A 20,846-nucleotide genomic window follows, 5' to 3' on the forward strand; every position below is an offset into this window, starting at 1 on the left:
GGCGCCGCCGCCGGCGGGTGAGCGAGCGCTCCGCTCTCGCGGATGGCGAACCCGCGGCCCCCCCGATCTCGATGAGCCGGCCAAGGATGGGGCGAGCGGGGCCCGCAGCGCCGCGGCCGAGAGCGGGATGCGGCAGGGGGCCGCCGTGCCGGAGGGCCGGGTCAGGCTTGCAGAGCCGCGGCCCCGCGCTGCATCGCTGCTGCCGCCTCGGGGCATCCTAGGGAAGGTGCCGGCCCGGCCCCACAAGCCCCCCCCCCCGAGCCGCCGCTTGCGTCACCGCCGTGGGTATCCGGCTCCCTCGCCGCAGAGAAGTCGCCGTTTTCGGGGTGGGAGGCGCGCCCGCGCCTGGCTCCGGCGCTGTCAGGCCGCGTGTGCGTTCGGACTGGAAAGGCGAGGATGGAGGAGGGCCCGGGGCCGGGCGGGAGCTGCAGGACCCTCTCAGTCCAGCGGCTCGCCGGGGACGGGGTTCTGCTCGCCCTGGGTGAGCGGCTCCTTGCACCGAGGCGCGAGGCCATTCGTCTCGCCTTTGCCAAAGGGACGCTCTTTGCGCAGAAAACGCTCCCCTGGACAGGGCTAGCCTACCTTTTCGCTTAATCCAGTATTTACTCGGATTGCCCGCAACCTTCCAGGGTTCCAAGCCAAGAAGGGTTTTCCCCCCTCGCCTCCTTCACGATTCATTTCGAAACAGAGGTGCCACAGACTGAGCTTTGGGCCCCTTGGCATTAAGCGCGCACATTCCACCGCGGTGTTCCCATGCGCGGTAAGCTGGCACACGCCTGCATTTAGCCGCTCGGTGCCTCTGGGGGGGTGTGAAGATCAAACCCTCGTTCTTTAAGGCGGCTTCATTACCGCTTTGATCCTCATGGAACAGTTCGGGGCGGCTTGTCCAGGAGATGCATGTTAAAAGTAACCGTGGAAAATTGTCGAGTGTGCGTGACAGTCACGGGGAGGCTTCTGCAGCGTGTCGCCGAGGGAATGCATCTTTCGCTTTACTTTTAAGTTGCCCAAGGTCCCGTGCCTTCCATTAATTCAACAATTAAATGCAAAGAAAGATGTGCCATTGCAGCCAGTGGAATGCAGAAGGAGGGCTAAGGGGGGTGGCCCAAGAAGTCCCACCAAGCCAGGGAGAGGCAATTGCGGTCTTCCGGATGTTGAATTCCAGTGCTTTTTATCCCCAACCATCAGCCACGCTACCTGGGAGCCATGGGCTCTCCACCCCGTTCAAGGCTTTTTAACTTCACTTATCCACTAGAAATCCAGTCCACTGTTCGGTGAGGCAGATCATGGGGTCTCTCCCTAGCTGAGCCTTGCTTCCTTCCAAGCAGGGGTCCTCCAAGGAGACGCTTGCAGAGCTGAGGGGCCGCCTGGGGAAGATCAACGCGCTGGTGAAGAAAGCCCAGCTCCCGGCTAGTGCCTCAGAGACAGGTGGAGATCTTCAGAACAGGCTGAAGCAGGTTCGGCTGCTGGAGGCCAAGATCCGCGAGAGGGAAAGGTCCAAAGAGGAGGAGAAGCCGGCGGATGTTTCTCAGCTCCCGCTGGTTGCGAAGGAACCGGAGCCTGCAGCCGAGGCCAGGTGGGAAAAGCTCTGGTTGAAGTATTGCTTCCGGGAAAGGCCCACGAGTATGAAGCGAATTCGAAGGCTGGATGGCCTGTAACAGTTGCAGAGTTAGGACACAGCAGCCCTTCCCCGGCCCGGTGCCCCTCCTATGGGTTGGATTACAGTTCCCAGCATTCTCCAGCCATCAGCTTAGCGTGCTGCGTCTGGTGATCCAAAAGGTTGGCCGTTTGCCCCACAGAACCCATCAATAGGGTCAGCGTAGTTTAAACCAATCTGTCCTGTGTGTGGATTCTGACAGCAAATGGCTGATCATTTTTCTTTGTAATAAGTTTTATTCAAAATCCTAATACAAAGAAAAACTACAAACAAAATCAGTCATCAGAAACATCGGACCTGCTGTGTCAGCCCCCACATTTTTTCTATTTATGATAACTTAAAAAGATATTTGAATCTGTATGAAGTCCCGTTTCTCTAGCCAATAATAAAGAGAGCATGCCAGGTTTGATAGAAAGGCCGGTCCTTTTTCACTGGCACCGTCTGGGCCGCAGAAGAGGACAAGACCACGAGGGCTGTGCTCCTGCAGCTTTCTCGCAAGGTGGCTCCCGGGGCCTGGCTACACGTCCCTTTCCTTTCTCCTTTTGCCAGGGAGAAGGCTCCGGCGTACCAGCGCTTCCAGGCCCTAGCCCAGGACACCCCCCCGGGGCTCACGCTGCCCTACCAGTACAGGGTCCTGGCCGAGATGTTCTGCAGCATGGACACCATCGTGGGGGTGCTTTTCAACCGCTCGGAGGCAGCGACCTTCAGCAAGGTCAAGCAGGGCGTCCAGGACATGATACGCAAGTAAGCTTGCTTGCCTCTCCGGCGGGGACTGTGGAAAGGGGCATCTGAGAGAGGCTGGCAGAGAGCTGCCATTGGCCCGTCTAGCTGCCAGTCGCCTTTAAGGCCCTGATGCGCAGCTTGGGTTGTTTTTAGAAAGGGGGGCAGAAGCCCTTGGAGGCGACGGATGGGACTGTGCTGCATCCTGTCTCCAGGATTAGAGGAAGTTAAATTTTTCCTCTAAATTTCCGCAGATTTTTCTGTGGAAAAAGCATATGATTGTGTCTCTAAGCGCTTTACCAAGAGAATACACTGAAATAATACACATCTAAAAATTAAAATTGGGTGCGAATGTTGCCCTGATCAACAGGCACGTTCAGCTGCCTCCCTCCAGAAGGCTGATTTTGGCTGCCCGCGTTTCTCGCCCTTCTGCAGGCAGTTTGAGGAGCGGCACCTGGGCCAGATCAAGGCGGTGTTCCCAGCCTCCTACACGCTGCGTCAGGAGAAGAACATTCCCACTTTCGGCGGCGGCGGCGGCTCGCAGCGGCGCTCCTATCAGCTCACCGTCGAGCCTGTGCTGGGGGCCGGTACGTGCTTGGCACCCCCACAGTCTGCATTGCGAGAGGCTCCTCGGTCAGGGTGACCCATGTTGATCTCCGGGCCAGTCTGCCCTGGAGCCCCTCATCCTGGGCGCGGCGCCGTAGCTGCCCCCGGGGGAGAAGTCCCTCCAGCAAAGACGGGGCCTCGGCCAAGCCAGGGTTGGTCATTCTGGGCAGCCGGGAGCCCTGCCTCCGCTCGACGGCCTCGCAGCCCCACAAGCAGCCCCCGTGCGGGCTGGAAGCCACGGCGTGGCCACTGGAAGGGTGCCGGGCTTCGCCCTCGCCTCAGGGCTTTGCTGTGCTTGCAGGTGAGAAGCTGTCGGCGTCCCGCCTGATGGAGCGCCGGAAGACGTTCAGCAGGAACCTGGTGAACATTGTCAAGGAGCATCACAAGGTGCGCGTCTCCCTCGTCTGTGCGCCGGTTCCTGGCCGCGTCTGCTTTCCACTCCTTGTCCGGCCAGTGCGGACTGGGGGAAGTGGCACAGATTCCCCGTAAGCTGCCCAGTGCAGGGCCTGGGGCCAAGCGTGCCCCACTGGGGGCTTGATTCGGCCACCCCCAGCCTGTGCATGGCACAAAAGCCCCCCCCCCCGCGAGTTGCAGGGGGTGGGCGCTTGCCGGTATTTGTGCCCGTGCCTCTCCCCTTCAGCCCTGCCTCCCACTGAAAGCGGGCTCCAGGCAGCTCCTCCGACGCACAGTCTGGCCCCCTCCCCACACGCCTTTCATGTGCCCCTGCAGGCCTTCCTGGCTGCGCTGCAGCCCCCCATGGAGATCCCGGAGCACAAGCTGACCAGGTGGCACCCCCGCTTCAACGTGGACGGCGTGCCCGACATCATCCCGGCCGCGCTGCCCCAGGCCCCCCAGGAGGACAAGATTACCACGGCGCAGGAGATGCTGGCGAGGGCCCACGGCATGCTGACCCCCAAGGTGCGCCGTGGCCCGGGGCGAAGGCCTCCCGGCTGGGAGGGCACGCCGGCCGGGCGGCCCCCTTGCTAGTTCTGCAGTGAGGGTGGTCAGGCTGAGGGTCTGCAGCTGGACTAGAACCCGGTCCTCCCAAGACCCCGTCCTGCACTCTGCCTGCTTCACTGCTCTCCCCACCTTCCCTCCTGTGTCCTCTGCAACAGATGGAAAAAGCCCTGACCAACCTGGCACTGAGGACCGCCCTAAGCAGCCCCCCCGCACCCGCGTCTCCCCGGCCGGCCCCGCCGGACACTCCCGACAGCCTGAGAGGCGTGTCGCAGTCCTTGCTGGAGAGGGTGAGTGCCGTGCGTCGCCCACCGTCCCCGCTTTTCTCCAGCGCCCCCTGCAGCTGCGGAAGCGAACGGGCCTTCTGCAGGACGCTCAGACGTCGGAGCAGAGGAGCAGCTGCCCCGGGGCGCAGGTCAGGTGTTGCTTTTTCCACCAGAGCGTGCGAAGACCCCACAGCCGGCGCTCCGGGTTCTGGCAGGCAGCCTGCTGTGCCCTCGGTTCGACTCCAGACTCCCCTGGAGTGACAAGGAACCCCCTTTTCCAAGCGATGCCGGCACCCTGTTCGTGCAGAACCACCCAGAGTGGCTGGGTGGGCGGGGGTCTCCCAGGCTTCCCGGACCCCGAAAAACCTTCCTTGTGGCCCAGCAGACACTCCTCCGGCCCGGGGAACGGGCCGGCACGTAGCCGTGTCTCACGCCGGCTGCCGCTTCAGCCTTAGGACAGTGCCGGCTTGGCGCTGGGGGCCACATCCTGCCCGGGTGGGCAGCACACTCAGCCCCGCCCGCCTCTCCCCTCAGATCCGAGCCAAGGAAGCGCAGAAGCTGCAGGCACTCATGACGCGGGACCCGGAGCAGGAGCGGCGGCTGGACATGCTGGGCCGCCTGCCCGAGATGGCGCGGGTCCTGCGCAGCGTCTTCGTTGCGGAGAAGAAGCCGGCGCTCCCGCTGGAGGTGGCGGGCCAGCGCATGGTGGCCAGCTGCCGGGCCCTCATGACGCCGGGTGAGTGGGGGGGGGGGCAGCGGGCCGCCCAGCGCAGGAGCGCCGGTCCAAGGGCCAGCCGCCGCCGTGGGGAAACCCCACGCAGGGACCCAGCGGAGGGGCGGACGCCCTGCCTTGCGCTCGCCCCTGCATTCCGTCGCCCGCGTGCCCCGTCGGCCCGGCTGGGTTTGCTTCTTCCCCAACTATCCCCAAATCTAAAGTGGGGTTTGGAGCGGCCGCAGGGTTCCGAGCGGTTGCACTGGAGAAGCTGGAAAATGAGCGTTGAGCCCTGTGCTTCCTGCCATTTTCCTTACCTGGCGCTTATGGGAAGCTGGCGAGTCAGTCCTAGGAAATGAGCTGAATTTCAGTTTGGCAGACTTGAAATCAGTGCTTCCCCTAGATTTGCTTTGCTTTTCTCTGCGATAGCCTGGGTGTTTCCTTCCTGTTGTGTTGTGATAGCCTAGGATTATAAGCGGCACAACCGGAGCCGGCGTAACGGGGGCAGGAACGGGCCGGGTGGCACAAGAAGGGGCTCTGGAGCCGGTGCTGACCGTCCCCCCCCTTGTCCTGGCAGGAGAGATGGAGAAGCACCTGCGCCTCTTCGCAGAGCTGCTTCCGGACTGGGTCAGCATCCTCCCCATCCGGCAGGAGACGTACATCAAGCTGGACAGAAACACGGACCTGAACCTCATCACCGAGAGGCTGGCCACGCGGATACGGGAAGAGGAGAGGCTGTGACGCCCCCGCCCAGGAGGGCCGCTTGGCCCCGCGAGGCCCTCCGCACCCAGGTCCTCCTTGGCAAAGGCTCTTCTGGATGAGATTTGTGTAGCTGCTTGTTCTCCTCTTCCAGTTGGAGGCACCCAGCACTGGGAACACACGGACTGCTTTTTAAGGCTTTGCTTGCTATTCTCCTTTTGGCCCTGCTGGTGAACAGCTGGCGCCACGGCCACACGGGGGCAGCACGCGCGACCCACAGCCGAGCTCCCAAGGACCAGCATCCTGCCCCTTGCAGGCTGAACAGCCGTCAGGACGGGCCCTGCCAGACCACGCCGTCCCTGCCTGCCTTTTGCACGATGCGAGCGGTCTCATTCTGGGCAGAGCGGCGAGGTGCTGGGCTGTGCTTCCTTCGGGTTTTTCACAGGTTTCTTGTGGCAAGGGGATGAAAAGTACATTTTAATTCAAAAAGCAGATTGGTTCTATTTTAAAATGTGACTTGAATATGATGTTTGGCATTAAAACTTTACAGGTGGGAGTCTGAAGGTGTGGTTCTTCCTAGGACAAGCCTGTCACACTCCCAGGGGCTGCGGTGAAAGGGCCGACCCACAGGCGTCCTTCTGGGTGGGGTCAGCGAGAGGAAAGGGACTGCAGGCAGCGGTGCCTGGTTCCCTCCGCGATCTCCCACCGAAAAGCTTTTCCAGGCTGAAAGAACAGTGCCGGTTCTCCCCCACTACTGCAACGATCCGCTCGCCAAATGGATGTCGAACCCAAGGCCGACGGCCTGCTCTGGCTTTGCCCCGCTGGCCTCCATCACTGGGCCGTTCCGGACGGCCTCTTGGCGTTTCCCTGGCTCTGCACAATTCGTTTCCTGTTCTAAAAGGCTAAAACGCTTCATCCCCGCTGAGTCACGGGCAGGAAGCACTTTCAGCTCAAGTGCACTGGCTCTTCCGGATGGTTTGCCTCTGTTCCCCCTTCACCTTGGAGATGAAAGGGGGAGCAAGAGCACAGGTTCCCCATCCCCAGGTAAAAAGCAGCAGCTTGCCTTGCCTTTTGGCAGACTCCCCAGTGCAGAGGCAGCTGTCCTTCCCCATTCCTGCGTACCTCTAGCGATCTGCAGGGAGGCCAGCTGTGCATCCTGGCCGCCTTGGACCCGGCATCTGGCCGCTTCACGTTATAGTGGAGATGAGACTCCAGGTGTTTTTCAGAACTCCAGCTTTGGCTTGTGGTGGGCTGCTGGCCACCTGCAGCAGGTTCGGTTCAGTCGGCAGGCTCCCCTGGGCTTGGCTTGCTCATCCCAAGGATAACGCCCAGGTTGAGACTGGCTTGCGCTGCAACCCAAGCCCTTGCCCGGCTGCCGCACTGGGCGAGTCGGCCTCAGCACTGGATGGCTGAAGCCCCTTCCAAGCCCGCCCGGGCGGAGGCTATTTCGGTGCCCACAACCCCGTTCTGCACCCAGAGGAAGTCTCTCTGCGACCTCCTATTCAGAGCTGAGCACTCTGCTACTGGGAAGGAGTTTTAAGTCTCACGTTAATGAACTCTGGGGAGCAACTGAGGAATTTGACACCACCGGATGGGGAAGAACAGCAGGAGGCTTGCTGCATTGATGGGAAAGGAGCGACTCCGGGCCAGGGCCTCCGGGCACAGGTGCATAATCCATGCCAACAGCAAAGGGGAGCAGAAGAGTATCTGTTTCGCGGCTTTTTTGCTTGGAAAACGAGAGGTCCTGGCAACCCCAGCACAGGCGCGGGTCCATCTGCTGCGTGACCCAAAATCCCCCCCCCACCTCATTCTGGGACATGACGGCCTGCTGACTTCAAGCCAGATCTCTCTCTCTCCCCCCACCCCCCACAAGCCCCTTTCTAGCAACTGCAAACGCTCGCACTTCCTCTGGCAAGGTCTAGTCAACACAGCAGCGTCTCAGGTGGTGGCTTTTTAGTTGGGAGCCATTTTTAGGGTGGCGGGATGGCAACTCTTCCACCTTGCGCAGCAGAGGCGGCAGGGTCGCTCTCGGACTGGCGCCCAGAGATGCTCTGCCCGATCCAGAGGCTCAGCAGGGAGCGAGGCCCTTCTGCAGCACAGCTGCCCCCAGAGGGACCGACCAAGCCGAGTGGCTCAGCAGCAGATGGGACACCCCGTTGCTTCAAGAGTAAATTCAGCCTTACACCAGGTTTATTAATCTGCATTCTCTGTGGTCCAAGAGCCAGAGTACTCCTGCTCCAACAGCAACAAGAAGCACGCTGGTTGACTCCCACCCCCGCTAAGCTGGTTGTGTTTTGGGAGGCTTTGTGAGCAAAACCAGGGAAGAAATACAGCAAGAACAGGGCTCCAGTGCGGGGACTTCTCTCTCCCCTTGGCAGTCCGAGGGCTGGCCTTCCCCCCTGTAAGGAGGCCAAGCAATTTCTCCAACAGAGAGAGCGCTCCTTTGCTGGTTTGGTTCTCTTTCAAAGAGAGAAAAGCTCACATGGGATATCGGAATCATTACATCTTAACTGGATTCTGGAAATTCTGGAAGCTCAAAGTCTGCCAGAACAGTTCCTGTCTATGTGGTTAAGAGAGCGAAGGTTGGGTGAGGGGAGGGGAGGGGACAAAGCTTCCGGGGGCAAGCTCACTGTGGCCGACGCAAGCCGAGCAACCGTGTGGGCGGGAGGCTAGCCGCGGGCTGTTTCCTCCTCGTGCTCCTGAACAACGCAGGTCGCCTCCGGTCACCTGGTGTCAGTCGTATTGCAGCAGAGAGTAGAGGGGGAACGGTTTCAGCGCTTCCGCCCCTTTGAGAAACCTCAGCTCCGTCAGCACGATGCAGTCCAGCACGGTGGCCTGCAGCTTCGTCATGAGTTCGCAGGCAGCACGCATGGTCCCTGGCAGAGAAAGCAAGAGGCGTGTGGGCAAGGCAGGGAAGGGAAGGGAGGCTGCCACCGTTGGGCGGCTACCGCTACTTTCTACTGGTAAACCTGAAAAACAGTCTAGAAGTGCTTAAATATTGGCAGGTTCAGTTGGCAAGTATGTGATGCGGAAGCTCTTAAAACCCAAGTTAGCCACGCTGGCCCATGAGGACAGAAAAATTCAGGATTCACCGTTGGGCAATATCTGAAGGCCAAGCCAAATTCCACCACATCGTTTGAGATTGTGAGTTCTCGTTTCTATCAAACTTGGAACTCTTTTTATTATTGGCTAGAGAAACGGGACTTCGTATAGATTTAAATATGTTTTTATGTAATCACAAATGGAAAAAAATGTGGGGGCTGACCCAGCAGGTCCGATGTCTCTGATGATTGATGTTGTTTTTAGTTTTCCTTTGTTTTAGGGTTATTTTGAATAAAACTTATTATAAAAACAGAGAGATTGTGAGTTCTCCATCAGACCCAAAAAGCGGTGGGAGCAGGGAGAAAAGTTCAGTACTTTGGCCAGGCGTTATGGCCAAAACGTATTGGGTTAAGCCTGGTCTCAAAATGGGGATTTGCAGCCTCAAAGATCAGCGTGGCTTGTATCAGATCATGCCAAGCAATCCTCTTTCCCTAAGGGCACAAAACAGCACTGGAGAATTTGAAAGCTTGCGTGGTTTTGTGGATTTTTGGTGGGTCCAAGTAAAAGCTTTGCCCAACTATACAGTACAGAGGTTCGCACTGTGGAAATATATACTTCAGATTTAAAACCCCAGTTTCAGACAACTCTTTCCTGCTGCAAATAGTTTTTTTAAAAGCTTGGTGAAGTTTGCATGCCACCACACCCAAAAAGGTTTGTGCGAGCCCTTCCCCCTTCCCCAATTACTCAACATTTCCCATTTGCAGTTTGGAGTTTTTGAAATATTATCCAGTTCTGACCACAAGTTGGCCAACTCGCTCTACATCTACCAAGTCCCTCTCGGGTAGACTTTTGGTAGACTTGGTAGACTCTCTCTTGGTAGAATCTAATCTAAATAGATTAGATTCTCTCTTCTGGTGGGAACCCAAAGGGCAGATAGGGGATGCACATAAATTCCATTTAGCTGGCATTTGATTTTATGAGGAATACTCTTCCACCAAGACAAAAAGGGAAAAGGAAGCCATGGGGGCTCATAAGAAAAATGCTCGAATCCATCATTAGCATTTTCCTCAAGCCAGCCAAAATGTCACAAAAGAGAGCGCAAGTGCTTGCATTCTCCAAAAGTCTGAGGGTAAAGGGCATGTGGGGAACAGATTTTGCATACAGACGTGATCTTCAAAGTGGAAGGTGGACGGCCAGCAGCTCAAGGGACTAGCACAGCCTTCCAAACTGGTGCTGGCTGGGGGATTATGGGGGCTGGAGTCTAACTTCTCTTGAAAGGCTGTGCCCCTGGTCAGCTGCACTCAGGAGTGCCCTGAAGCTGTTGTTGGTCCCCCAATTTTGAAATATAAGATGCGGAAAGACTTAGATCCGAAACCGCCGTGGATCCTCCACCCAACGCACGCGGCGGTTTGCCCTGCGTCTCACCTCCTGTGGCGATCAAGTCGTCCACCAAGATCACTTTCTGACCTGGATTCACTGCATCTTTCTGGACCTCGAGCTCGGCCTGCAGGGGGCAAAAGAAAGCCGGGTTTTCCTCTTGCCTGAAGGGGCAATTCTGCCACGGAGACCATGTGACACGGTACCCTCGAAAGGGCATCCCCCCTCCCATGGCTGAAGCAAGGATCACTGCAACCCAGGCTCCCCTCCCCTGCAGGGGGATTTCGGGGGCAGCCTTCCCTGCACCCCCAAATAAATTACCTTTCCATATTCAAGGGTGTAGGAAGCAGATTCTGTAGGACCTGGGAGTTTCCCCTTTTTCCGGACCAGCACAAACCCGACCCCCAGTCTGTGTGCCAAAACTGGTCCAAACAAGAAGCCGCGGGAGTCAAGTCCTAGAGGAAGAAAGGGTGAGACGGACAAGATCTGTGAGGGGCAAATGAAAGTGGTACCTTTTTGCTTCTAAAGCACCACTGCGTGAGCCAAAATCTAAATGCTAAAACAGAAGGCTTGGTGAACCGCCTGGAACTGTGAGAAGCGATTCTGCAATCCTTTCCTGCCAGGCACGGTGCAAGCAGCCCAGCTCCCACAGACTCGGGGAAAGTGGGGAGGATGCAGCAGCGGGGAGGGGAAACGATCACTGCAGGCGTGAGCTCCCGCCCCGCTAACTTTCCAGAGATCCAGCTCTTTCCCCACAAGCTGCACATCTGGATCAAATGCAAGCAGGTCGGTCCCCACCTGACCTGCAATGTAATCAATCTTCGGGTGTGCAGCTTTGACGTGTTCTTCTAGCAGATCGATGGCAACTTTGAATGCGTGAGGGTCCTTTAAGAGCTGGCTGATGTCCCTACCGGGAAAGAGGAGCCAAAAGCAGGGTTTCAGGACTCTGGAAATACACGCCCTACCTGAAGCAGGAGGGGCCGTTCCCACCACAGAGTCCCACAACCCACGACTCGCACTTCCGAGCTGCTCTGCTGAAATGCAGCCTGCTTGTGAGGGGGCCTTCCAGGAAGAGTTGCAGGGCACGGATCCCTGCTCGTGGTCCGTGCCACGGGGCCCGAAGGAGCCTGGAAGACCACGGCCGAGGTGCTCGTGTGTCAGGGGAGCTGGCGCCCTCGCTTGTCTCCAGGGCTTCACACACCAACCGAGTCGAGGGGATCCAGCCGGAGCTGCTTATGGGAGCAACAGCCGAAATACGGCATTTCTGGTATAAAATCTCGGTCGACACACAGGATGCTTATGGTGGGGATCCTATGCTTGCTTGGGAGCACGTCCCTTTCAACTAATTATTTGACCGTGGGGCGTCTTCCTGTGTGACCATGCCAGGGGTAACTCAGTTCCACAAGCAAACGAGCGCAGATGCCCAGAGCACGCGGAGGATGAAGCAACCCCGCCACGTGCTTTGCGCCCAAGGCGACACCCTCGCGCAGGCCAGGACAGGCCTCCGCTCGGAAAAGGGGTTTGCCGCTCCCTTAAAGCGGCGCCGTTAAGAAACGCGCGGCCCAAACCCGCCCAGGCACTTCGCTAGGGCCCGGCGGATCCACCACGCGCGGCGCTCCCGGACCCTTCGCCCTCTGCGGCGCCTGAACTGCGACCCCCAGCAGCCACAGTCACCAGCCGTGCTGGCTCAGAAGGAAGTCCCGCCGCAGCTCTTTTAAGGCTGATGCGGAACTGGGCGAGGGAGGAGGGGGCGAGCGCGGGAGGAACGGGCCGCCTTGCGATGCGGACTCCCCGCTCCCCCGCCGCTCCCGGGGGTCAATTAACGGAGGTTCCCCCAGGCCCGCTGCCCTAGAGATGTCCTGACTACAACCCCCACCGTCCCCAGCCACGGGGGGCGCACCCGGTCGAGGGCAGCCCGGCCCTGTGGAGGAGGGGAGCTGCCGCCGCCAACCCGGGCGCCAGTTCTTGCAGACGTAGGCGAAACGCGGGAGCTGCGCAACGACGGCCCGCCGCTCCCTTCGCGGGCAACTCTCCCGCCTCGCTACTGCCTCCTCCTCGGGGCGAGGACCCGCGAGAAGAGCTCCCCGAGCATGCGAAGAGCGCCAGTTCCGCTCCCGGTCCCCAGAAAGGCTGGGACGTCGGCGGGCCGCCTCCCCGCCGCTCTCTGCCTTTCCCCGGGGCGACACTGAGCTCCTCGAGGCCTCGCCGCACGCGGACACTGCCCTCTGCACGCGCTCAGGCGCCCCGCCGGGGCCGGGCCGCGCGGCTTACCGGAAGATGACCCCCGGCGAGGGGAAGTCCGGGAAGTCGCGGATCCGCTCGCGGACCAGGCGCAGCCGCTGCTCCCGCTCCGCACTCATGGCTCGAGCCGCGCTCCTCGGGGCAGCACTGCCGCGCATGCGCGGCGGGAGAGGCCACTGGGCGGAGAACGAGGGGCGCGCTCCGGAAGGAACCACCGTCCCGCGGAGCGCGGGGGAGCCGGGTCGGCCGTTCTCTCCGGCGCGCCTGCGCAACCCCGGGGCCGTGCGAAGCCGGGCTGGCGAGGGGGCGCCGCGGCGAGCCCTGCAACCGGCGAGCCGTCTCCGGGGCAGCCCGCCTCCCCGGGGTTTCTTCGGGTCCGGCAACCAGTCGGCTGCAGCTGGTTGGGGCGCTCGCGTCCTCCCGCAGCCGCGCTTGGCCCCCTGGAGCGAAGCTCCCACCCACTCGGACGGATTTGCACTTCTCAGAAAGTTATTCGCTGGGCAAAACGGGAGGACGGCGAAGCGGCAGGTCACCGGGCGGGCGATCTTCACAGCTGCCCCTTCGCAGAGCGGGTCTGTCCAGAAGGCGAATTATTTCCACCAGCAGCAGCAGCAGCAGCAGCATCCGTTCCCCAGCAGCTGCTCCTTAGCAACCAGGGAAACAAACACTGACTGAGCGCACAGTTTTCCGTTGGAACACAGAGGATTTCCAGCACTTCCCTCCCTGGGGACAGGGCAGGGACGGAAGGGCAGAGGGGAGGTCCTGCTTCCACCGCCAACTCAAGTGTGGTCCCGCCAGCGCCTCCGCCCCTGCCCAGGCCTCGGGAGAAGGCAGCTCCTGGTCGGGGTGGGCGAGGAGCTTGCCCCGCTTGGCTTGCTCTTCCACGCACCCCTGCGCGCGACGGACGGAGCGGAGCTGGGTGGAGAAGACGGCTCGCTCAGGGCACTCCAGCTGCCTGCCCCCGGCGACAACGAAACCACGCAGGCCCCGAAACCCAGCCAAAAATCTGGACGGGACGAGCACAATTCTTCTAGTGCGGTGTACCTGAGAAGCAGACCTGCTCTTAGCCTTTCCCGGCTTCTCAAAATGGAAAAGCGCTGCGGTTAAAGCGTACGGCACTCGTTCCACCACCCCACTGAAGAGAGAGCTCCAATAAAACAAACTTGGCGCATTATGGATCAGACACTGTATTATTGCACTGCATTTCTATTGCAGGTAATAATACTGACTTTCATGTCATACAATTAGACAGCACAGTTAAATGATAAACGTAAGAGAAGCACTTATTGAAAGATGACATCTCAAAAGTATATAATTAAGTCATAACCATACTAGAAATACGCACACGTGGCAGAAGGCAGTTCCTTCATGTTAATCTTTGGCACATCGTAAACCTGTACCTTTGGAGCTGAGTCTTGAAAGGACCATTAACGGCGAGGGCTGCGTACAGGAGAACAGGGGTGCAGGCTGCATGGAGCCACAGACCAAAGTATTTGGAGGGCACCCAGTTGGAGAAGGGTGGCATGGCATAAGACTGCCCCAGCATCCTGTTTCCAGCAGTGGGCCAACCAAACATGGAAGCTGAAGATGAGAGTGTCTCTCCCTTTTGCTTGGTCACAAGCAGCTGGCAGGAAGGAAGCTGGAAGAGGAGGCGCAAAGCCAGAAGTGAGGTAGGGGACAGCCTTCTCCCAGTGCTTGCTTGCCCCACAGGACTGGTGATCGGAGCCGGAATGCCCCTGGACCCGGGGCTCCGTTTGGCTATCTTGACGAAAACGACCAGCGGACAGAGGCCACCGACTCCGCGCACTGGCAGCAGGGCCAAGGAAAGGAAGGCCTTGCCCCACGGCCGGCGAGCGCTCGTTTGGTCTCGGCCCTGAATGGCGCTCGACGGCACGAAGGCGCTCCACCTCCTCGGGCCCCGGATGGTTCTGAGCTCCAGCGGACGCCTCTCTCCCCATCTGCTGTGCAGCCAATTTGTGGCAGGTTCCTTGAGCAGCCCGTGTGGGAAGAGCGGAGGGCAGGAGCAAAGAGCTCATTCCCAAGGACTTGTGGAAGACGAAGAAGGCTCTTCGGCCTGAATACCTGGAATAAACAGAGGCCGCTGTGCCTTGGCCCCACAGTCCCCGAGGATGAACGTGCAAAGACGACTGCTGGGGCCCTGGGGTGGCGGTGGGGAGCCTGTCGGTAAAAGCAGTCCTCCTGGGACTCATCCTGCCACGCATCCAACGTGTCTCCAGCCAGTTTTACAGCAGTGGGTCAAGTATTGGAAGATGCTCAGTGCAGCCAAACACACTTCTTCGGGTCGGGGCTGGGAGGAACCAAGCACTTCCCCATTTTCTCGCAGCCTGGAGGAGCCCAGTTCTGTGCCAAAGAAAGAGAGTCTTGGTCAGGCGCTGAATGGAGGCGAGAGCTGCCTGCGAGCAGGTCCGTCTGCCCCCAACCCAGTCCTGCCTGCTCCGGCTGGAGGCAGCACTCCCTGCCATTCTGTGCCCCCTGATCTGGCCCCTGCGGCTGCTGAGGAGGGCGCCAAGGCCTCCTGAGGGCAGAGCAGTGGCCATGCCCCCAGGCCGCTTTCCCCTCTTGCGGGACGCAGCCGGGAGAACCCCGCACTCCACTCCAGCGGGAGCTGGTGCTCTGGGGTCAGAGGGCCGCTCAGCACGAGCACACATGCTCCCGCGAGCCCCGGTTCCGACCAGGCGGCTGCGCCTCCCCGGAGCACCCCACCCCGGGTGCGGGCGCCGAGGAGCGGCGAGGCCCGGCCCGCGTGGGCTGAGGGTGGTGCAGCTGCCGCCCCACATGCCCTTCGCACGCGCCTCGTGCTCCCAACCGGTCGCAGTGCTTCCCGCAAATTCTCCCAGGAAGCCTGGAAATGAAGCATTGCCACCTTCGTGCTGTGGACGTGGCGGCTGGGGTGGAGGCCGCGTGGCGCGCTTAAAGGCACCCGGTGAGCTCCTGCCAGGGGGCAGATCCAAACCACGGCCTTCCCCGATTCTCTCCCGTCCCGCTCAGTGGCAGCAGCGCCTTGGCTCCGGTTTGTTCTGTGACCTGCGCTGGCGGGGCTGGGTTTCTCTGCAGGGAGAAACGGCTACAGAGGCGGAGGGGCCCGTAACACAATTCCTCAAGCCTTCCCCCATCCCATAACTTCGGAGCAGATGGACTGGCCCGCTCCCGGCGTTCCCTTCTGTTGGCAGCCATTCCGCCTGGCTGCAGCGGAGGGACGAGGCCGCCCGGCCAGCCCTGTCTGCTGGGACCGCTGGGTCTTTGCCGCCTCCTTTCCCGGAGCTCCCAGCCTTCGTCCCATTTGACTGTTAAAGATCCCTGTTGTTCTGCTTTAAAAAGCAAGTTGCTAGTTCCCCCATTTTTATCTGAACTTCCTTTGCAGCCTTTCTGTGGGACAGGCATCCTGGAGACAAGCAACTGGGTCGCCTTTTCACTCTGCAGACACTGCCTGGAAAATGCTAGGCATTTTGTCAAAAACAGCAGTTGATTTCTCCTAGAAAGGGGATGCTCCTGAAACACAGTGGCCTATTTATTTAAAGTTTTATTTATTTAAAGTTTTTATATGCTGTCCCCTTGCTACATAGCCCATCAAGCTACCCTCCCACTGGGCAGCAAACTGGCACCAGGACCCCGGATCATGGGCCCGGCCAACAGACTGCGCAGGCCCGCCTTCCTGGCGGCTGCCTCTGCTCCCCCTCTCGCAGATCCCTGCATAATTCTGGGGCTGCCTCTGTTCCCTCTCCTGGTATCATGATAAGTGAGCAAACCTTTGAATAGCCGATGGGGAGAAAGAAACAGCCCTGGACTTTGAATGGCTCTGTAATTATTTTGCACAGACATATTCGCGGAGATTACCCAAAGCGCTCAGGAGAAGGAGGCAGTCTCAGAAGGCCGAGGGTGAGACAGATAAGAACATTTGTGTTTTAATGAGCAGTTTGATGGATTAGCCCCGGCAATTGATGGATTAGGAGGCATTTACAGGGGAACCAGCCCTCCATGCCTCTGTGGTTCGCAAGAATTATCCTGTCCTTGCTCAGGTTCTGTAGAGGAGAGCTGACGGCAGGGAGAGAGACGGGGCGAAATGAAGAGACGGACCCTCACGCGGCTCTCTCAGCTCTGCGAGAGAAGCAGTTTCTGGGACCTAGAAGTGGCCATCAGCCCGGCCAGCAGAATGGCCAGATCCGCCTGCCTGAGACATCCCAGAGGAGACTTTGTGTGGCAGCTCCTGAGCCCATGCGGGAGAGGGAAGATCCTGTGCACCCTGGAAGCATCTGGAGAACGGCCTCCGTTCCCCCTGCGGCTCGGTCCCGGCAGGCACTTGCCCGGCGCCTGCTTCGGAGAGTGAGTGGTCCAGCACAGCTCCCCGCCCCTCGGCGCCTCTGCAAAGCCGCTCGGCTGTGAGAGAATCTGTCCGCCACGAAAGGTCACGCCTGCCTGCCGCGCTGATCTGCTTCTGTTAGCATGGGAGCCCTGCAGGGGAAGGGGCCGCGAAAGTTCAGGAGAGATGGCTGGGAGGCCCTGCGTTCTGCCCGGCCAGCGCCAGATGGCAGTGGTGGTCCAGCCACGAGAGCCCAGCCGCCTTCTGCGGGCCTTCACCTCCTGGAATGGGAGGCTGCAGGCAATTTAAAGAGCAATTAACGGGGTTTTCAAAATCAATGCTTTCGCTTCCAAAAGGCAAGAAGTAAGACAAAGGAGTGGGTTCAAGGCGGTGCATCATTCTGCAAAGGCCCGAGAAGGGAGAATCTCTCTGGACGCATTGCCAGCTCTCTAAACATGCTCCGGGAGCTGCAGGCTGGAAATCCGGCCTTGCACCATGGCCGGGGTGGGGGGGCAGGGCACCTGCAGGGCCCCTGCACCAGCTCCGTCCTCTCTGCTCCGGCCCAGCAGCACCCGGCCTGTGCGCTAACCTGCTACCAAAATGGCGCTTGAGGGGAGCACGTGGGGCTTCTTCCACCCGCACCAGGAGATCCCAGGGCCGAGCCCAGGCCTTCCACGGCCGAGCGAGGGCTCTGCCACGGAGCAGCAGCCCTTCCGCTCGTGCAGACGGGCAGCCGGCGCTGGCGCCACACTTTTGGGGCCCTTGGGCGAGACACTCTCCACGCCCCCCACTCGCCACCACTCCCCCCCGATCTTCATCCCCATCATCAGCTCCGTTTGCTTGCCCAGCGAAGGGCCTCTTCGGTGCCTCCTTCCTTCTCGCCGCCTCTGCAGCCTGGGCCGGAGCCGAAAGCATGGCGGCCAGCAGGCGCAGGGGCAGAGAGGAGGGGTGGGCAGGGGGGCCCCGGCAGGAGCCCAGCCATACTTCCACCTGGCGCCCGCTCTGACTGCGGGGACGGACGGGAAGGAAGACACCTCGGCGGCAGGCGCGGGCTCGGCAGCTGTTCTTCGCGGAAGCAGCTGTGGCAACTGAGGGGCCGGACGAGCCTCCGTGACCGTACCGTCGGTGAAGGCGCAGCAGCTCCCCTCCAAGGGGCGGCGGAGGGGGTGCTCCAGCCCCACCCGGTGCCTCGGTGGCCACGGCTGGCAAGGGCGACTGGTGCCCCGAGCCCTTACCATGACGGCCCGGTCACAGACGTTCAGCTGGGGCTGCCCCGGCAGCAGCTCCTCCTCGTGCCGCTGCACCACGGGGGCGATTCTTTCCATGGTGGCCTGGTATTCGGCGCTCGCAAACCTGCAGTGGCAGAAAAGAGGAAGAGCAGCTCTCGGAGAGATGCCGGCCCGGCTGGCCCGGCCTGGCCTGGCCGGTGGGAGGCAGCAGGGTGGCACTTCTGCCCCTCCAGACCTTCTCGCCCTCGGCTCCGCTTTGACGCAACTCGGGCTCCTCCCAAAAACCCATCTCACAAGCTTCGGCACAGCTTACTGCTGAGGGCAGGCGCAGACACAAAGCAGATTCCCAGCAGCTTTGGACTCAACTCCCATCCTCCCCAGTGCGTGGCCGGGCTGGCAGGGGCTCCAGGAGGGGATGTCCCAAACAGGCTGGAGGACAAGGCTCAGCTTCAGCAGGGTCAGGCGAGCTTGAACAGTGACGACTAAGTGCCGTCGCGGCGCACGCCACCCCAGCCGGTCGCCGCCTGGGCTCATTCGGGGCCGCTGGGGCTAGTCCTCCCTACGGTGGTGCCCTCCAAAGGCTCAGGCCTGCAACGCCCATCATCCCCGCCACTGTGGCCAAGGGTTAGGGGCGCCAGGAGTGACAGACCCAACTATCTGGGGGGCAGCGCGGGAGAGGGGGCTGCTTTACGCCCCGGTACCCATCGAAACAGATGCGAACCCCACCTCTGCTGGCCGCACCAGCCAGAGGGAGCCAAGCGCCAGCCAAGACGTCGCCTCCAGGGCACGTCCCGTTCGCTGGCTTCCATCTTCAAATTCCACTCTCTTCCCAACAGCTCGAGGCAGGAAGCAGGCAGGCTCAGGATGTCCCGTGACTTCGGGTCGCGTCACGTGGCTGGTGCAGCTTTTGTTTCCTGGCCCCGCTGCAGCCACCCAGACCTGATGTTTTTGGCCGAATCCAACGTACCAAACCGATTCTGCCAATGTTCCAGCCTGGATCTCAAGAGCCCCGAGTTTCATTGTTTTCCAGTTTGTGGGAAAGGCGATTCCGAGAGCATGGAAACACGCGCTTGACGCACCAGCACACGCTGGAAACAGCCACCTCGGCCGCGTTCGGTCTGTCTGCCGCCACCACCCTGCTGGGGACCGCCAGTGTGCCGGGTACGGGGGGGGTCTTTGCCAACACTCCCCCATGCATGTTAAAGAGCTGCTGGGAACAGGCTCCCTTCCGATCAACCCACCCCTCACTCTTATCAGGATTATGAACTCCAGCAGGTATTTGTTTAAGGGGCTTAACGCTCGCTTTCACCGCGGCATTACTTCAAGTACTTCTTAGATGGAGGATTAATGCCCAGTGATCTCATTTTGTCCATCATATTAAGAGTCACTTAGGAGACAAAGAACACCAAATTGCTTTTGGAGATAAAATGGAAACAGTGCCTGGGCCTGACCCCGGCCCCTGCTCTCTCGCGGCCACCACTAGCCACCGGCCCGCGGCTCCAGCACACTTCCTCCTCCAAAGCCGATCGCGCGGGGACATGCCAGCAGCTTCCAGTAAGTCCTATAAATACCACTTCGCCTGGCAGCCCTCCAGCGACAGGCAGCGCGCGTGCCTGTGCGCATGCAAACGAGCCAGCCAGACCCCGGGATGACTCAGAGCCTCGCGGCGGCGGAGGAGGAGGAGGAGGTCTTTGAGGAGCCACAGCTCCGCTTGCCAAACGGCCTCCCTCCTCCACCTGACCCGCACTCCGAAGGAGCGCCGAGCTGCTGCCGAAAGGTCCTGCAGGAGAGTCACCGGCTGGTGGGGACGGAAGGCTGGGCCAAGCTAATCCAGAGCCGACTGCCTGCTCCCGGAGGAGCCTCCGCCAGGCCCAGGGGAGCCGCCGTCGCCCATCCTCGCTCCCCAGCACCTGGCATCAAGGGGCACGCGGCCTGCAGGAACCGACGTTCCAAGGACAGGATGTGGCCCTGTCTAGCTCTTTCAGGGTCCCCCGCATTGCCCCGTCTTGTGGAGGAGAATCTCACGATGGGCGACCGTGCCCTGCGAACAGCAGCCCTCCCCAGCCCGGGGCCCACTGGACGTGCCGTCCAAGGCATCGGGGGAGCCAGGCTGGGAAAGGCTGCGGCAGAGGCAGAAACGGCCTGGCCCCCTTCCAGTGGCCCATCCATGATCTCAGCCGTCTGTCCGTCCATCCCTTAAGCGATGGGGGGCTGACCGTCCATATGGGCTGGCCCAAGGCCACCTCACGAGAGGCTGAGGTGAAATTTGAACCAGGGACTCGCGGAGCAGGACGTCAGCCACTACGTGGCCACGCCAATTCCACGTCGGGAAAACACCTGAGCTCTGGGGCACCCCCTTCACGCTTTTTCAGAGTGACAGGAAAGCATTTGTGGGACCTTAAACACTTGTCATGCACGCGTGGGGAGGGGGAGGCCTGCAGGAGGTCAGGAAGGACGCGGCCCCAGGTCTGTGTGGAGGCCAGGTGGGCACCGAGCGAGAGCAGGGCGACCCGGGCCCCCCAGCCCACAACTGTGGCGAATCGCAGTGGCTGAATGAATGAATGAATAAATAAATAAATAAATGCCGCAGGGGAGGGCGTCTCGGCTCCAGGTGATGTGGCGCGCCAAAGCAGCACGCGTCTGTGAAGCGAGGGGCGCCACACCCCGGGGGATCGCGTCCGCCTCTGTTTTACCAGGGCAACGCCTGGGGCAGGAATTAGCGTCCGGGACACACGGGCATTTCCACGCCAACCAGCAGCCGCCTCCACAGCGTGCCTGTACAGGTCGGGACCACTGGGCGAGCCCCCCCCCCCGGCCCCCACGTGCGCCTTCCGCCTCCTTGTGCTGCTAGAGGGAGGGTGGGAGGCGCAGCGGGAGAACGAGAGGCGAGCGGGCTGGGTGAGCAGGTGGAGGCCGAGGCGTCGCCCAGCAAGGCCCCCCCGGGGCGCAGAATCGTTCCGCGCTCAGGCCGAAGGAGCGAGTGGACAGAGGCCAGGGTCATTACGGCAACTGACACGTCACCTCT

General features: G+C 60.6%; 4 protein-coding genes across 8 annotated transcripts in view; 1 reads left to right on the forward strand and 3 right to left on the reverse strand.

Moving 5' to 3' along the window:
• PIEZO1 (piezo type mechanosensitive ion channel component 1) overlaps nucleotides 1–1,446 on the reverse strand; it is a 79,087-nt gene extending 77,641 nt beyond the window's left edge. The window contains exon 1 of the mRNA XM_044428089.1: nucleotides 583–1,446. The gene's annotated coding sequence lies outside the window, so the exon portion shown is untranslated. The remainder of the gene's footprint in view (nucleotides 1–582) is intronic.
• CDT1 (chromatin licensing and DNA replication factor 1) lies at nucleotides 397–6,170 on the forward strand. Its single transcript, XM_044428090.1, has 9 exons — nucleotides 397–481; nucleotides 1,306–1,573; nucleotides 2,204–2,398; nucleotides 2,810–2,961; nucleotides 3,282–3,367; nucleotides 3,710–3,898; nucleotides 4,096–4,227; nucleotides 4,738–4,939; nucleotides 5,493–6,170. The coding sequence occupies exons 1-9, from the start codon at nucleotides 397–399 to the stop codon at nucleotides 5,654–5,656; spliced, it is 1,473 nt and encodes a 490-aa protein (XP_044284025.1). The 3' UTR covers nucleotides 5,657–6,170.
• A 1,612-nt stretch (nucleotides 6,171–7,782) lies between these two features.
• On the reverse strand, nucleotides 7,783–12,863 carry APRT (adenine phosphoribosyltransferase). Its single transcript, XM_044427895.1, has 5 exons — nucleotides 12,305–12,863; nucleotides 10,837–10,940; nucleotides 10,355–10,488; nucleotides 10,082–10,160; nucleotides 7,783–8,490 (listed from the first exon to the last, which is right to left on the reverse strand). The coding sequence occupies exons 1-5, from the start codon at nucleotides 12,430–12,432 to the stop codon at nucleotides 8,348–8,350; spliced, it is 588 nt and encodes a 195-aa protein (XP_044283830.1). The 5' UTR covers nucleotides 12,433–12,863; the 3' UTR covers nucleotides 7,783–8,347.
• Nucleotides 12,864–13,445: 582 nt separating this feature from the next.
• GALNS (galactosamine (N-acetyl)-6-sulfatase) overlaps nucleotides 13,446–20,846 on the reverse strand; it is a 37,556-nt gene continuing 30,155 nt past the window's right edge. For all 5 annotated transcript variants that reach the window (XM_044427888.1, XM_044427893.1, XM_044427890.1 and 2 more), the window contains 2 exons: nucleotides 17,828–17,945; nucleotides 13,446–14,635 (listed from right to left, as the gene is read on the reverse strand). In XM_044427888.1, coding sequence (XP_044283823.1) covers nucleotides 14,549–14,635; nucleotides 17,828–17,945 — 205 coding nt within the window. In that variant the 3' untranslated portion in view covers nucleotides 13,446–14,548. The remainder of the gene's footprint in view (nucleotides 14,636–17,827; nucleotides 17,946–20,846) is intronic.

The sequence above is a fragment of the Varanus komodoensis genome, unplaced genomic scaffold, assembly GCF_004798865.1.
Source record: "Varanus komodoensis strain SLA01 unplaced genomic scaffold, ASM479886v1 scaffold19, whole genome shotgun sequence".
Lineage (NCBI taxonomy): Eukaryota > Metazoa > Chordata > Lepidosauria > Squamata > Varanidae > Varanus > Varanus komodoensis.